Below are 16,395 nucleotides of genomic sequence, written 5' to 3'. Positions count from 1 at the left end.
TGGGATATTTGGCAGTGGTACCTGGATAATTTAGAACAGTTAACTGGAAAGCTATCTGGGTACTGCCTCCCAAGTACCTGGATAGGGACCTGCACTGAATATTCAGGTCTGATTCAGCCAGCAACAGCCAGCATTTAAAGAAAAACTGACCACAGTCTGAATATTGCCCCTTGAAACATTTACCAGCTTTAAAAGGCCAGTGAACCATCTCTGCCTAGCCTCACGGTCCCCTGTGTTCTGGTGGTGGTGGGGACCCCTGTATCCATGTGCAATCTTTTTGACATTAGGTAGAAAGACAATGAGGCATATTTTCAAAGCACTTAGCCTTCCAAAGTTCTATAGAAACCTATGGAACTTTGGAAGGCTAAGTGCTTTGAAAATATGCCTGATAGTGGTTTTCACAGAATGCTCGTTCTGTTATTCCTAATTTGGAATCCTGCATAATTGGTAGACTGTTCAAAGAAGACCACTATACTGACCCATTCAGCCTGCTAGAGGTACCATGGTGTACTGCTGATAAAGCAATCAGCTCAGATTTTACCAAATTCAGAAAAATCACTCTGCCCAAAAGAACCCTGGGGGAGAGTGTGTACGTGAGAAACCACAGGGAATGAATGGGCTCACATCCTAGTTGTGTTTCACAAGAACAAATCTTACCTGTTCTTATAAACTGCACTTTGAAAAGTAAATTTATACACCTAGAGGGAGAGGAAGATAAAAGTGTTAGTGGTCTGATATTCACTACTACTACTACTATTTAGCATTTCTATAGCGCTACAAGGCATACGCAGCGCTGTACAAACATAGAAGAAAGACAGTCCCTGCTCAAAGAGCTTACAATCTAATAGACAAAAAATAAATAAAGTAAGCAAATCAAATCAATTAATGTGAACGGGAAGGGAGAGAGGAGGGTAGGTGGAGGCGAGTGGTTACAAGTGGTTACGAGTCAAAAGCAATGTTAAAGAGGTGGGTTTTCAGTCTAGATTTAAAGGTGGCCAAGGATGGGGCAAGACGTAGGGGCTCAGGAAGTTTATTCCAGGCGTAGGGTGCAGCGAGACAGAAGGCGCGAAGTCTGGAGTTGGCAGTAGTGGAGAAGGGAACAGATAAGAAGGATTTATCCATGGAGCGGAGTGCACGGGAAGGGGTGTAGGGAAGGACGAGTGTGGAGAGATACTGGGGAGCAGCAGAGTGAATACATTTATAGGTTAGTAGAAGAAGTTTGAACAGGATGCGAAAACGGATAGGGAGCCAGTGAAGAGTCTTGAGGAGAGGGGTAGTATGAGTAAAGCGACCCTGGTGGAAGATGAGACGGGCAGCAGAGTTTTGAACCGACTGGAGAGGGGAGAGGTGACTAAGTGGGAGGCCAGCAAGAAGCAGATTGCAGTAGTCCAAACGAGAGGTGACAAGGGTGTGGATGAGGGTTTTGGTAGAGTGCTCGGAAAGAAAGGGGCGGATTTTACGGATGTTGTAAAGAAAGAAACGACAGGTCTTGGCGGTCTGCTGGATATGAGCAGAGAAGGAGAGAGAAGAGTCAAAGATGACCCCAAGGTTTCGAGCTGAGGAGACAGGGAGAATGAGAGAGCCATCAACAGAAATAGAAAATGGGGGGAGCGGGGAGGTGGGTTTGGGGGGGAAAATGAGAAGCTCGGTTTTGGTCATATTTAATTTCAGGTGGCGTTGAGACATCCAGGCAGCAATGTCAGACAAGCACGCTGAAACTTTGGTTTGGATGCAAGGTGAGATATCAGGGGTAGAAAGGTAGATTTGGGAGTCATCAGCATAGAGGTGGTAGGAAAAGCCATGGGATGAGATTAATGAACCAAGGGAAGAAGTGTAGATAGAAAAGAGGAGGGGACCAAGAACAGAACCCTGAGGTACGCCGACAGGCAGAGGGATAGAAGTAGAAGAGGATCCACCAGAGTGAACACTAAAGGTGCGGAGGGAGAGGTAGGAAGAGAACCAGGAAAGGACAGAGCCCTGGAATCCAAGTGAGGACAGGGTATCGAGAAGTATGCTGTGATCGACAGTGTCAAAAGCAGCGGAAAGATCAAGAAGAATGAGGATGGAATATTGACCTCTGGATTTAGCCAGTAATAGGTCATTGGAGACTTTAGTAAGCGCAGTTTCGGTTGAGTGGAGAGGGCGAAAACCAGATTGTAATGGGTCAAGAATAGCATGTGAGGAGAGAAAATCAAGGCAGCGGCGGTGAACAGCACGCTCAAGTAATTTGGAGAGAAAAGGAAGGAGGGAGATGGGTCGGTAATTAGAGGGACAAGTAGGGTCAAGTGAAGGCTTCTTAAGGAGAGGTGTGACCACAGCATGTTTAAAGGCAGCAGGGACAGTCGCAGTGGAAAGTGAGAGGTTGAGAATGTGACAGATAAAAGGAATAAGAGCAGGAGAGATGGCATTAAGAAGGTGGGTGGGAATGGGATCAGAGGAACAGGTGGTACATTTTGAGGAAGACAGGAGAAGTGTAGTTTCCTCAATAGTAACTTCAGGAAAGGAGGAAAGGGAATGAGGGGAAGGAGAGAGAGGGGAACGGACTAGTGGAGGGAGAGGTGGTGAGGTAGAGAAAGCAAGGTTTATCTTTTGAACCTTGTTGTGAAAGAATTCAGCAAGGGTCTGAGGAGATAATGAAGGGGGAGTTGGGGGAGGGGGCACCTTGAGGAGAGAGTTCAATGTGGTGAAGAGAAGTCGAGGATTAGAGCCAAGAGAGTTGGTCAGTTGGATATAATAATCCTGTTTGGCACGTAAAAGAGCAGATTGGAAGGAGGTCAGCATGAACTTAAAGTGTAAGAAATCAGCAAGGGCCCGAGATTTCCGCCAGAGGCGTTCGGCGGAGCGGGTACAGGAACGTAGGTAGCGGATATTAGAAGTCAGCCAAGGTTGGGGTTTTGTACGCCTTACAGGGCGGGTCATCAAAGGTGCAAGAGTGTCTAAGGCAGAGGATAGAGTATTGTTGTAAGAAGAAACAGCCTCGTTGACAGACGTGGATGGTGCCACAGTAGAGAGGAGGTTTGAAACATGGGAGGATAGAGATGAAGGGTCAATGTCGTGAAGATTCCTAGATAAATTAGATAGGATAGGACGGGACTGGGAGGGAGGAGATTTAAGTGTGAAAGTTATAAGATGGTGATCAGAGAGGGGAAGATCGGAGGCAAGGAAACTAGAGGGTGAACAGCTGGAGGAGAAGATGAGATCAAGACAGTGACCATTTTGATGAGTGGGGGAGGTGGAGCATAGTTGGAGATTAAAGGACGACGTTAAAGCGAGTAACTTGGAAATATAAGAGTTGGAAGGATCATTAGCAGGAATATTAAAGTCACCAAGGATGAGAGAGGGGGAGGAAGGATCATGGAAGAAGGCAAGCCAGGCATCAAAGTCACTGAGAAAGGATGAAAGGGACTTATCAGGGGGACGATAAATGACCGCTATTCGAAGAGGCAGAGGAGAGAAAAGGCGGATAGAGTGGACTTCAAAGGAGGAAAAACAGTGAGATTGAGGTGGAAGAAGGGGTTGAAATCTGGAGGAGGGAGAGAGAAGTAGTCCAACACCGCCCCCACGGCCAGCAGGGCGAGGAGTATGTGAAAATAGATAACCGCCATGGCACAGGGCTGCGACTGAAGCAGAGTTATCAGGGTAAAGCCAGGTTTCTGTTATGGCGAGCAGATGGAGGTGACGCGAGATAGAGAGGTCCTGGATATAGGGGAGTTTGTTACAGATAGAGCGGGCATTCCATAGGGCGCAAGAGAAGGGCAGAGAAGAGGAGGGGAGTAGAGGAATAGAGATGAGGTTAGAGAGGTCACGGTGAGATCTGTAGTATATGTTTTTAATAAAACACTATTATCAAACACCTATATGACCGCAAACCCATACAAATATACAAAACTTGGAATAAACAGTGCTATGGCCACGGTTACTTTATAGTTCAGGTTTTCAGTAACCACTTCATTCTGCCTCAGGGGTGGGCAACCTTCATACACGGGGGGGGGGGCTGCATAAATGCCAGTACTATTCAGTGGTGTGCTGGAGCTGGCTCACACCGGCTTGCAAGAGCCGGTTGTTAACTTTGCTCGGCTCTTGCGAGCCGGTTGTTGAAACGCGCGAGCTGGCTCTCCTCCCTCCGGATCCGGTCCCTCACGTCACCGACCTGACTCTTCAAATTCTTCGGGGAAGGCAGTCTTGCCTGCCCGCTGCCAGCACTGACTCTCCCCCACTGGCGCTGCCGGTTTGCACTTTAAAAATGACCGCCGAGACTTCCAGAGGCGGCCTCGCAAGACTTCTGCTGAAGTCTTGGCGGCCATTTTGAAGCGCGAATCGGCAGCACCAGCGGGGGAGAGTCAGTGCTGGCAGCGGGCAGGCAAGACTGCCTGCCCCGAAGAATTCAGAGAGTCAGGTCGGGTCGGTGACGTGAGGGACCGGATCCGGAGGGAGGAGAATTCACCGAACAACTCGGGAGGGGGTGGCAGGGGAGAGAAGGGAGTCGCTGGGCATTTGTGGATGGAGGGGAGAGAAAGGTCGCTGGGTATGGGTGCATGCAGGGCAGGGGACAGGAGGGTCACTGCTGGACATGGGTGGATGGAGGGCAGGGGAAAGGAGGGTCGCTGGGTATGGGTGCATGCAGGGCAGGGGAGAGAAGGGTCGCTGCTGGACATGGGTGGATGGAGGGCAGGGGAGAGAAGGGTCGCTGCTGGACATGGGTGGATGGAGGGCAGGGGAAAGGAGGGTCGCTGGACATGGGTGGATGGAGGGCAGGGGGAGAGGAGGGGAGAGAGAAGAAATGCTGGACATGAATGGAGGGGAGGGAAGAGTGAGGAAGGAGATGAGATGAGGGAAAAGGAAGAGAAAAACTGCACATGGATGAAGAAAATAGGCAGAAGCTGAGGACCAGAAATGAAGAAGAAAGGAGGAAAGGAAAGAAATAAATGGAAAGGAAGCCCTGGAAATGGAGTTAAGAGGACAGATAGCAGCAGAATCGGATACTGGGCCAGCATGATCAGAAAAACAGTCACCAGACAAAGGTAGAAAAAAAATCATTTTATTTTCATTATAGTGTTTGGAATATGTTTGAGAATCAGGTGCTCAACATTAAAAGTTTATATTTATTTACTTATGGCATTTTATCGCACATTAAACATAAATTAGATTGGAACCTGGGATCATTTGATTTTTTTTCCTGGAGTAATGCATTGCCACCCCCCCCCCCCCCAAGGCTCTCTCCCCGGCTATAGCCAGCTCTGCAATTTGTGGGGGGGGGGGGGGGGCGCAGAGGGGGACCGGAGAGACAGCCTGTTGTTAAACATTTACCAGCACACCACTGGTACTATTCCTAGTGGGCTGTAACATTATGTAACATCAGAACTGGAAATGCACAGATCTCCAGTCCACCTGTGATAAATAAGTAAAAAAAATGTAACCAAAAACAATGGAAACAAATTGCAGGAGTGGTTATTTTGAAAATATTTGTAAAATGCAGTATTTAAAATTCTCAAAAGTCTGCTTAAGGACAAATTGGGCCTTAAATTGCTAATTTTCTTTCCTTTAGGCCCTCCAGACCAGTCCAGACAAGACACTGATGCTTGGGTTATGCATGCCTACCAGCAGATGGAGACTGAGAACACCTGGGAGCTTAAGACTTGTATAATAGCTCTGTATAGCTTTGGACCAGTCTGGAAGGCCTAAAGGAAAGACAATCAGCAGTTAAGACCTAAATTTCTCTTTCCTTGTCAGCCCTCCAGACCGGTCCAGATGCTGACTCCTGGGAAATACCAAATCAGTAATAATCAAGAGCGGGATCCCTGGAGTCTGGAAGTCACTCTTGCACTAAAGGCCGTATCCTGCTTTGCATGTACATCTGATAATGCCTTGTGAAAGTATGCATAGACAACCAGACCACTGCTCTCTACAGATATCCTGTGGTGGAACTGGACCTCTTTCAGCCCACGAGGTTGCCATGCCCTTGTGGAATTTGCTGGAGGCACTGGCTGCCTTTTAAAAAGAAAAGAGAGCTATTACACTGTGGTTGCTTTAGAAACTGCAGCTCCCTTTTCTGACCTCTGAACAGGACAAACGATATGAATGGCAAAACTCTTCCGTTTTCTTCAGGTAAGTTAACAAAATCCTCCTGACAGACATCAAGGCCCTTTGGCATTACCTGGAACTGGCAAGGAAATAGATTGATTCACATGAAAAGATGACACCACCTTGGGAAGAAAGACATCATCTGCGAGACCACTTTTTCAGAGGAAAACAGCAAGAATAGTTCCTTACACGATAATGCCTGCAATTCCAAGATTCTCCAAGCCAAAGTAACAGCGACTATGAAGATTGACTTCAGGGTAATATCCTTCAGTGTACAATTAGCCAACAGTTCAAAGGCAGCAGAAATTAGCACCAACAGAACCAGGTTCAGCTCCTGCTGAGGAATGACTGGGAAACGAGGAGACCCAATGAGTGTGATTCCCCTAAGGAAATGCAACGCATTCGGAGAAGTGGACAAAGCCTTACCTCAAACTGAACTTCGAAAACAAGCCAAAGCTGCACCAACCTTTCAAGGCGGCCAGAACCAGGTCCTTGTCCAAGCCGTCCTGTAGAAAACTTAAGATTTCAATCAGGAGCATATCCCTCTTTCTTGACATCAGCCTTCAAAGACATGCCAGACCTGCAGACGTCTTCCGCGACTGCAACATGGTAGCTATCAATGCCAGAGAATAATCTCTCTTCCACAGTCACACCTTCACAAGAGCCAAGCTGTAAGAGAACAGAGACAGGTCCGGCATGTTGACTGGACCCTGTACTAACAGTTCCTGCATCTCCTACAACAACAGGGAGCATTCACCTTCAGACTGATCAGGTCTCTGTACCATGGCCTGCGGGGCCACTAAGACTACCAGGTTGGCATGATTTTCTATGTGTTGAATGGCTCATCTCACTAATGGTCAAGGTGGAAAAAAAACACACAGAAGGCCTTTGGACAGCCAGAGCTGAACCAAGGCGTTGATGCTCTTTGACTTCGTTTCTTGCCACCAACTGAAGAACCGGGGAACTTGCACACTTGCCGCCATCGCTATTAGGCCCATCTTTGGGAGAATCCAAGAATGAACAATCTTTCGAAGGCTTTCCAAGAGACTTCACTCCGTGGGGTCCAATGTGTTTCTGCTTAGGAAATCCTCTTGAACATTTTACATGCCTGCTACATACATTGCTGAGAGAGATGCAAGAGATGAGCCTCAGCCTAGGCCAGAAGCGGCCTCCACAGCTACTTGCACACTCTTCATGCTGCCCTGCTGATTCACGTAAGCCATTGCTATCAAATTGTCTGAAACAATCCTCACTGACTTGCCTATGAGAATTCGTTGAAATGACTCCAAGGTGAGGTGAATCGCCCAAGTCTCCAGTCTGTTTTTTTTTGTTTTATATATATATATATATATATATATATATATATATATATATATATATATATAAAATCACCACAGGCATCTACTTAATAGTAAAATTGAAAAGGAACAATTCAGATAACCTTAACTAAGAAACATTACAAAAACAAAAGTAATAACCCTTACATTTTCACATTAGACCACAAACTGAATAGAGGGGAGAGAAGATGAGGAAACTATGTGGAAATATCTAATAGGAAAAAAAATTACAAAGAAAAGCCTTAATGGAATTTAAACTTCCCATATAATTATATCTCACTAATTACATATTATGTCGCAAAGTAGTTCATTTGGACACCTTCTTGACATCCGAAAAAAAGAAGGTAATTGTTCTGGGGTATTTCACTGGGCATTTACAAGGATAACTATGAAAAATATTGCACCCAAGGAAATAGGTTTCTTGACACATGGCTAAAAATAATTTATGTCTCTCCTGTGTAGCACAAGTTATGTTTGAATATATCCATATTCTGTGACCCAAGAACAAAGGGGCCGATATTCAGACTGTGGGAGGCAGCTCGGCTAACTCCACGGTCGGCGGTGAGCCTGGATATTCAATGCCAGGCCGTTTACAGTGACCGGCATTGAATATCCGGATTATTTTTAGCCGGTATAAACAAATAGCCAAGCCAATATTTAGAGCTGGCCGGTTAAGTTTGGGCGGCCTGATTTGGCCGCCAAACGTAGCCAGAAATGCTCTGAATATTTGCAGATGGTTATATTACACGATATAACTGGTTAGCCGCTATGCGCTGAGCGCAAATATTCAGCGGGAGATAAATCGGTCATCTCCCGCTGAATATTCACGAATAGCCGGTGAAGTGCTATTTAATCTGCCAGGAGCTGTTCCTGACTGGTTAAATAGTATTGAATATCGTAAAATCTCAAAATAGCATTTGAGTCTTATTCAAAGACAAAACTCACTAACAAGTAGATATATCAGCAATTTTGGAGAATTCAACTGAAGAGAGGTGCAAAATAGATCTAGATTTTATTGAATATTTCCTTCTTTATTTTTCTTCACAGGTAGGAAATACACTTTATTAAAACAGTAGTAGAGATTAAATCTCCATCCCCAATATTTCTTCCATGTATTTCTTCCAAATGGCTAATGGTGTTTGTCCATAAACTCGAGGAAAGTAAGAATTTTCAAACTTAAGTCTCTCAAATGGTTTTCAATCTGTTCCAACTTTCTCCGTATTAAAGCTTTATCCTTAATTAGTGCAGCTACAGTCGTTTTCCTCAATATTCTTTTCAGCAACTAAAAATTTTGGTGAAATTCCTAATTAGTGCTGTCACGGAACACCTAGCACCCACCTGGGGTCAACCCTGTGAACACCTAGAAGGTATGTCCCCAGCACAGCTTAGGCTCGCCTGCACCTGGGCACGTGCTCTACACTAGCACCCTCCTCCCTCCGACTGGATCCCGCTTGCCTCGGGGCGAGTCTCCCACTCTCAAGTTATTCCCCGATGAATTTGACACTGGGGCCACACTCCCAGGGGTCCCACAGTTCCTAAAAAGCACTCACAGACCTAAAATACAAATCACCAGGATTCTTAATCAGTCCAGGACAACAGAGCTAATAAACTAATCGGTTTATTATCACAGAAATAGAAAAGTGGACAATATAAAACAGGTAGAAAAACAGCAAATAACAACACATAACTGAATAAGGATCAATATTAATGCTATCTAAACACTTTGTTACTATCTGGGTAGCACCTGAGGAGTTTCAGGAAAATACTGTACTCTTTTGGGATCTTGACAGGTATTTGTGACTTGGATTGGCCACTGTTGGAAACAGGATGCTTGGCTTGATGGACCTTTGGTCTGTCTCAGTATGGCAACACTTATGTACTTATGTAGGTCTTGAACAGGGTCTCAGGACAGAGAGGTTTACCTTCTGCACTCCATAGCTGAGACTGGAGAAAATCCAGTACCTCCTGGCTGGATTTTGAATTCCAGGGCCAAACAGAGCCTAGAGCATTAACTTCTGAAAGAATCTGGCATAGCAGGGCAGGATACTTTTTCCTAAGGGCTTAAGCTAGAAAGAAGCAGTCTTCTCTGCAACAGCCTTAAAACACAGAACACCGCCTGCTGGCCAAACAAGAGAAATACACTGCATGAAAATATTACAATTCACAGGCTTGAAAATCCACTCTTTCGCCATCTCTTCTTTTTCAGACAATTGACTCGTATTCACTAATGCTGTCATTTAGAAAGAGAAGAGTCCATCTTAACTAACAAATGCCATATTGTCCGCAATGAAACCTCCATACCAGACATCACACCTGGAACCATGCTTCCTGTAGCCTCTCCAGCATAACGGGCTACCTCCTCCAAATGAAGACTATTTGGTTCCCATGCCAACCTCCTTCAGGATGGCTGGGTCTCCTCCCAATACCATTTGTTGATCATTTCCTCCTGGAGTTGTTCCTGTGTCTGCAGCACTAGCCTGCTGCATCGATGCCATCATTTCCAAGGTCCTTGGGGAGGGCATAGCATATGGAAAGGGAAATGGGACTTGATATACTGCCTTTCTGAGGTTTTTGCAACTACATTCAAAGCAGTTTACATATATTCAGGTACATATTTTGTACCAGGGGAAATGGAGGGTTAAGTGACTTGCCCAGAGTCACAAGGAGGTGCAGTAGGAATCAAACTCAGTTCCCCAGGATCAAAGTCCACTGCACTAACCACTAGGCTACTCCTCCATAGGAGTGACCACTTGGGTTGGAGAGCTCCACCGCTGGATATCACAGCAGAGGATTGACCCAAATGTCCTTTGCTCAACTGCTTACCATATCAAAAAATGTTAACTTGAGAAACTGTTGGACCAGGATCTGAAGATGGGTAAATCCGAACTTTACCCCTATACTTGGGAATCATAAGGTAACAAGATAGAAAACAAAACAAAACAGTGTCTTAGGGTGCCTCAGCAACCTACCAACATCTTGACTACACCTCCCCCCACCCTAGTCTCTAATCTGTTCATCGACCATAAGACCCTGCACTACCTGATCCAAACAACCAGCCCTCCAGACTGGCGTTCACAATCACCAACATGCACTGAGCAGGCTCTACGCTCCTGCCCTGCTGCAGGTTGACTGAGGTGGGCCACCACCAGAGACTTTGCTTTGCCTCCTCCCCTCTCAGGGGTAGATGCATCTCCAGATCCTGATGCTGCTACTGAAGAATGATTAGATGGGCAGAACAGGGTCCAACAATAAGCTGGGTTTTCCATTAGCAACAAACCTTCCTAGTGACCCATGGATCCCATGGAATGTTTGGCAGCGACATCTGCACATATAAATCCTAATAACTAAATAAAAAAAATATGTATCGTGACCAGACTGTTGCTCTTAATACACATGTCAACGTGCAACTCAAAACAAAAATAAACCACTTTTTAGGGCGAAGATAAGTTTGAAAGAAATAAAATTAAACCTTCACTAAGGCTACCACAAAGGGAGGATTGGAACAATCTGCTACACACCATTTGTATATAAAATTCAGCTGAGGGTCTCCTGGCAAAGAACCACACTGATGTTTTCATAGACTTTTGAATTTGACTAATTGGCTGAGCACAAAGAAAATTACATTTCAGGTACAGGAGATGTTCTCTGCATCTTACGTCCCATCATCACTCACCCTTCTGTGAGCTAAGCACTCTGTGCATGTTTTACCTGCTGAACTGAGTGACAGCGTCCTTGTGCTTCGAGAGATGAGCCAGCGCCTGTCCCTGATGTAGATAAGCAGTTGATGCCCACAAGATCCAATTTAAGCTTTCCTTCTTTTCATGGGAGAGAGCAGGGGATGATGTAAGCTGGGGTGGAGAGGATTTTACACCTGGGCTCTGCTCTGGCTGCTCTTCTTCACCCCGGTCATCAGAGCGCAACAAAATAGTCAGTCTATTGGGGATCAAGTCGATAATCCTGCTGACAATCTTTTCGCTCACTGTCAAAGCATCCTGGTGCTGCTCCCGTTGCAGAAGGGCCGAGGTAGCCTCCAGGAACACCTCTGGGACTCTGGGGAGACCGTGCAGGAACTCCTGTCAGCAGAGAGACAATGTTAATGGGTCTGCATACAAACCATTCAGGTGCAAAGTTCTTGAAGCACGATCCTGCTATTCATACAGGGATCTCTAGATTCTGGACTCATGCAGTATAGAAGCCAAGAAGGAAAGGAAGACATGCAGCTAGCACATCATTTCCCTCACAAATATCTCAGTACGATTGCTGTGAAGCATCTCTGCACTCCTGAAAGCCACTCAGGCTAAGGTTGGCGCAAAAGCCAGCATTCTCCAAATGAAAACGAGTTCCTGGGCCAATCAGAGTCCAGAACAAAAACATTTCAAAAATGTACTGCTTCTTGCTTCCTGTTTGTGTGCTAAAACCAAAGTAAGAACATTGATCTCTCTGTAACAGCTTTACAGCAAAGAAACACCACCTGCTGGCCAAATAGGAAAAATACATGTCAAGACATAATTAAGGAAAATATTCAATAGGCTTAAAACACACCTCCCCCCTTACGAGAGAGACCCTACAGACTGATGATCGGGTCTCGACAGTGTCAGGGTGGTTCTGGCTCTTCCTTTTTGGAGAGGCCATCAGCTTTGCCATGTTCATTGACCTTCCGGTGCTTATAACAGAAGTTTTTACAACACTCAGTACATGCTAACAGTTTTAATCCTGTATGCTGCATTTTGTGAATAGTGAGGAGTATCATCTGACAGAAGCTTTTACCACACTCAGCACATGTGAATGGTTTTACTCCTGTGTGTATTCTCTGGTGAAAAGCAGCTCGTTTGTTTCTGTGCATTTCCTGGCTCTGTCACATTTTTACTTTCATTTTACTGCTCTGTGTCAACGGATTGTTCAGACCAGGCTCTGTTCATGATATCATTAGATATCTGATCAGCTACTTATCTGTTAACAGACAATACAACCACCAGACTGAGCTATCCCTCTTCTCAGAGCATTAACCTATTCTCCAGGATATTTTCTTACAGGAAAATGGAGTAGATGCTATACATCAAGAACACACAGAATGCATTTCATTCTTACACAGTGATACATACTTTATAATACAAGAAATAAGCTGGTTATAGAAATTTCAGAATGAAAAGCCCCATGTGAAGATCAAAATTAGTCAAGTTTCATCTCCTTAGAATTTGAAATCGGGCTGTAGCTGCTTTGCTCAGGAAACAGAAATGCAATGAATTTTCTGTGTAATTTGTAAATAAAAATAAAAGAAATTTTGTGTAGTATATTTAAGTCATCAGAGAGAATGACCTATCCAAGCTTCCCCTGCCCACTACCACCTCCAAACTACTGCAGTCACATGGCTTGAAGAGCCCACCTCGACACCTGTCTGGAAGTTCTCAGGTGGAGTGGGAGTTGATTGGTTCATACAGTGTATGATGTCACTGTGACATGGCCAATACAGAGTCAATCAAATTCAATGAGTGAAGGCTTATTTGTAAATTAACATGGCTCATCCTGGAGGTTCCAGGGAGATGTTATAAAATGCCAAAATGAGATGTGCAACTGAACTGGGGGTAAGTATTGCTTTTTCTGAAAATATGATGTGTATTGCGCTCAACCATATAGAATTTGATAGGGTACCTGCTGGTGCAGGAAGCTCAGTTAAGTATCACTTATAGTGCTCTGAGTTTTCTGTGGCCACCCAAGTTTTGTGGAATACCCTACCAACTGCATTGAGAGAGGATGACGATTATACGTGATTTTGTAAGCAGCTTAAGGCTTTGCTGCTTACACAGGCCTTTGGATGAAGTAGCAGTGGAGGTGGGATAGAGTGGAGTGCTTTCTGTTTCTGATTGGGTTGGATGGCTGGTTGTTTTATGAGGGTGTTATGATTTATAAAAAACAGAACTGCAGTTTATAAAATATATAAAAACAGTCTATAGGAACATACTGGATCAGACCAATGGTCCATCTAACCCAGTATCCTCCTTCCAACAGTGGTCAATCCAGGTTACAAGTACCTGGCAGAAACCTTAAGAAGGGCAGCTTTCTTTGAACACTACTTCTTGCATACAAAAAACTATCCCAGACAAGCTTCTGGAACTAGCCCAATTATTTGTGTGGTATTTCCTCCCCCACCACTGCACCACGCTTACCTGTGGTTGCCATCCCTCTTCCTGCAATACAGCCATCAGGTCGAGATAATGTTCTACTGCCTCCTCGATTCTTCAACCGAAACAGACAGTCCATTAAATGCATATTATTACTAGGCATGTTCCTCTTTAAATCTATGTATATGCAGGGCCCAGTTCACACCTAACTGTTCAGCTACATACCAGCTTCCAAAGCCCAGAGCCCTCTGCAGAATGGAAGCCAAGCCAGCTTGGGACCTCTAGCTATGAGGAACACCATATATGACTGATGCATGGCTGAGGTTTGAATAAGACCCACTTATCGCTCACTGCAGAAGATTCTGGTGTCATAAGCAAGGCAATTACAAGAAGCAGGAGAGCAGGGCACAACCACCCTAGGAGAAACCATAATGCACTACCATGACATGCTAGGCTGAAGTGTAACATCATGGTTTAATGGCACATAGCTAAGAAATCTGGAAGCTCCATTTCCTTCCCATCCTCAAACATGAACAAAAGGACCCTTGAAGAGTTCTTTGATCTGCTTTGGCTGAAATCAGGTTTTACAGACTCTTAAGGCCACAGACTATACCGAAACAAAACCTAGAAAAATCTTCACAATACAGTCCTAGTCATAGTTGTCTGTGGCACTTTAAGATACAGAGCAAGCTGAATGCCTGACAATCTATCTTCCCTGATATTCAGTTCTGCAACCACATATCCCCGACCCCCACTCCATACTAGCACGTTTGTCCTGGGGAGAATAAGGGAAAAGCTACGGCTGGACTGGGGGGAGACAGAGGGGTGAAGCTCCTGCTGGACTAGGGGAGAAGGAAAGAGGGCAGGAGACATGCAGGCTGCCACGTACCCCCCTTCTAATGGTTCACGCACCCCTAGGGGTACGCATATCACGTTTTGGAAACCTCTGTGATATAGGTCTATAAACGCTAAGTGGAGTGGAACGGGTAGAGGTGAATTGCTTGTTTACTCTTTCCAAAAATACTATTACTAGGGGGCAAGCAATGAAGATAAGCAGTAGCAAATTTAAAACAAACAGGAGAAAATATTTCTTCACTCACATGTAATTAAACTCTGGAATTCGTTGCCAGAGAATGTAGTAAAATATGTTAGCTTATCAGGGTTTAAAAAAGGTTTGGATAATTTCCTAAAAGAAAAATTCCATAAACTATTAAGATGGACTTGGGAAAATCCACTGCTTATTTCTAGGATAAACAGCATAAAGTCTGTTTTACTGTTCTGAGATTTAGGCAGGTACTTGTGACCTGGATTGGCCACTGTTGGAAAACAGGATACTGGGCTTGATTGACCTTTGGTTTGTCCCAGTATGGCAACTCTTATGTTCTTATGCCTATTGTTATCAGTGCAAAAAAATCCCCGTGCCTGCTCAGAGTAGAGAGCTGAATGGGAATGGGGACTGCGGGAATTCCGCAGGATTCCCACAGGTATGGAAGAAGTTGCCACAGAATTCCCACAGGGATGGAAGAAGTTATCATGGGTTCCTGCAAGAGTGTAGTCAAGATCTCTGGTGACTCCAGAATGAGGCTTGAAATGCACTGCGAGAGGCAACTGCAGCACCAGAATGAGGTTTGGAACGTATACAGAGGCAGCTGGAATGCCAGACTGAGGCTTGGAACACTCATTGCTTAAATAGTGAATATCAACCAATAAAACACACAGAAGGCTGTTGGAGTTGGGAGGAAACAAGGGCTGCGAGCAAGTAAATAATAGCATCAACTCCTGCAAGTATGGGGTGGGGATGGAATGGATATCTCCTCCAAACCCACCTCATACTTGCAGGAGTTGAAGCTATTATTTACTTGCTCGCAGCCCTGGTTTCCTCCCAACCTCAACAGCCTTCTGGTATGGATGGTAGTGGGTATGGGTTAGATTTCAGCCCTTGTTTCCCCTGAACCCCAACAGACTTCTGATATGGATGGTAGTGGGTATGGGTGAATATGGATTAGATTTCACTGAGGATGGGGAAGGATGGGTGAAATTTCTGTCCCTATGCAACTCTCTAGCACACAGTGAAAAAACACAGAGACAAATATGGAAGACACAGCATTCTACCTGCCCGTCTGTAGGCATCTGCGTGCCAACAGGTACTTCACTTCCGATCCATTTGGAACAGCGAGCACAGAGGTCAGAGAAGGGACTTGGACCAAGAGCTCCACTCCAACAAGGAGATGACTAGTGGAAGATGCCCCCTGACTGGAACCTTCCAAAGCCTGGGGGATGAGAGACAGAATTCACAGTCACTTCCTCAGGGCACCGAGTTGCTCCTTCCTGTGTTACTAGAATTTCACATCAAAGCACTGAAGCATTTCATATTCACAACAGACACATTCATGTGAAAAAAAGGAAAGTGAAGGCAATACTGAAAAGCCCGCTGTTTAAGTTAGGATAACGCGTACATTTACCTGCTTATCTTTACCCTGATTTTCAGCTGTCTGAACATGCAGTTGAATATCTAGCTAAACCTACTCACACAGGTAGCACTAAATATTCATACTTCCCAACTTGGCTTCACAAAAATGCAGCTCCTTTCCTACCCAGCTAAATCTACTAGGGTCGTGATTTTATCTGCACAAATTTAGAGAACTGAAGGGGAAAAAGCCAGAACAAGTAAAATTTTGCTAAAACTGAGGTCTAGCTGGGCATAGCTTTTCAATCTCAACCTCAGAATTTCTATTACTGAGCTCCTTTTGCAAATTATACAAAGTGTCTCCACCTCTGGGGTACAAATATTTATATTCCAAAAGGCTGCACCCCAGCAACACTGAGAAAGAATTATTTTTTTTAACCTAAGTTTATTT

General features: G+C 44.9%; 1 protein-coding gene across 1 annotated transcript in view; it reads right to left on the bottom strand.

Moving 5' to 3' along the window:
• FANCG (FA complementation group G) overlaps positions 1–16,395 on the bottom strand; it is an 80,319-nt gene that overhangs the window by 11,700 nt on the left and 52,224 nt on the right. Inside the window, exons 8-11 of the mRNA XM_030192826.1 lie at positions 15,650–15,807; positions 13,583–13,652; positions 11,127–11,491; positions 658–698 (exon numbers count right to left, since the gene is read on the bottom strand). Coding sequence (XP_030048686.1) covers positions 658–698; positions 11,127–11,491; positions 13,583–13,652; positions 15,650–15,807 — 634 coding nt within the window. The remainder of the gene's footprint in view (positions 1–657; positions 699–11,126; positions 11,492–13,582; positions 13,653–15,649; positions 15,808–16,395) is intronic.

The sequence above is a fragment of the Microcaecilia unicolor genome, chromosome 2 (genome assembly GCF_901765095.1).
Source record: "Microcaecilia unicolor chromosome 2, aMicUni1.1, whole genome shotgun sequence".
In the NCBI taxonomy this organism is placed as follows: domain Eukaryota; kingdom Metazoa; phylum Chordata; class Amphibia; order Gymnophiona; family Siphonopidae; genus Microcaecilia; species Microcaecilia unicolor.
Note: the sequence above shows the minus strand (reverse complement) of the source record. Positions and strands in the feature narration are given on the sequence as shown.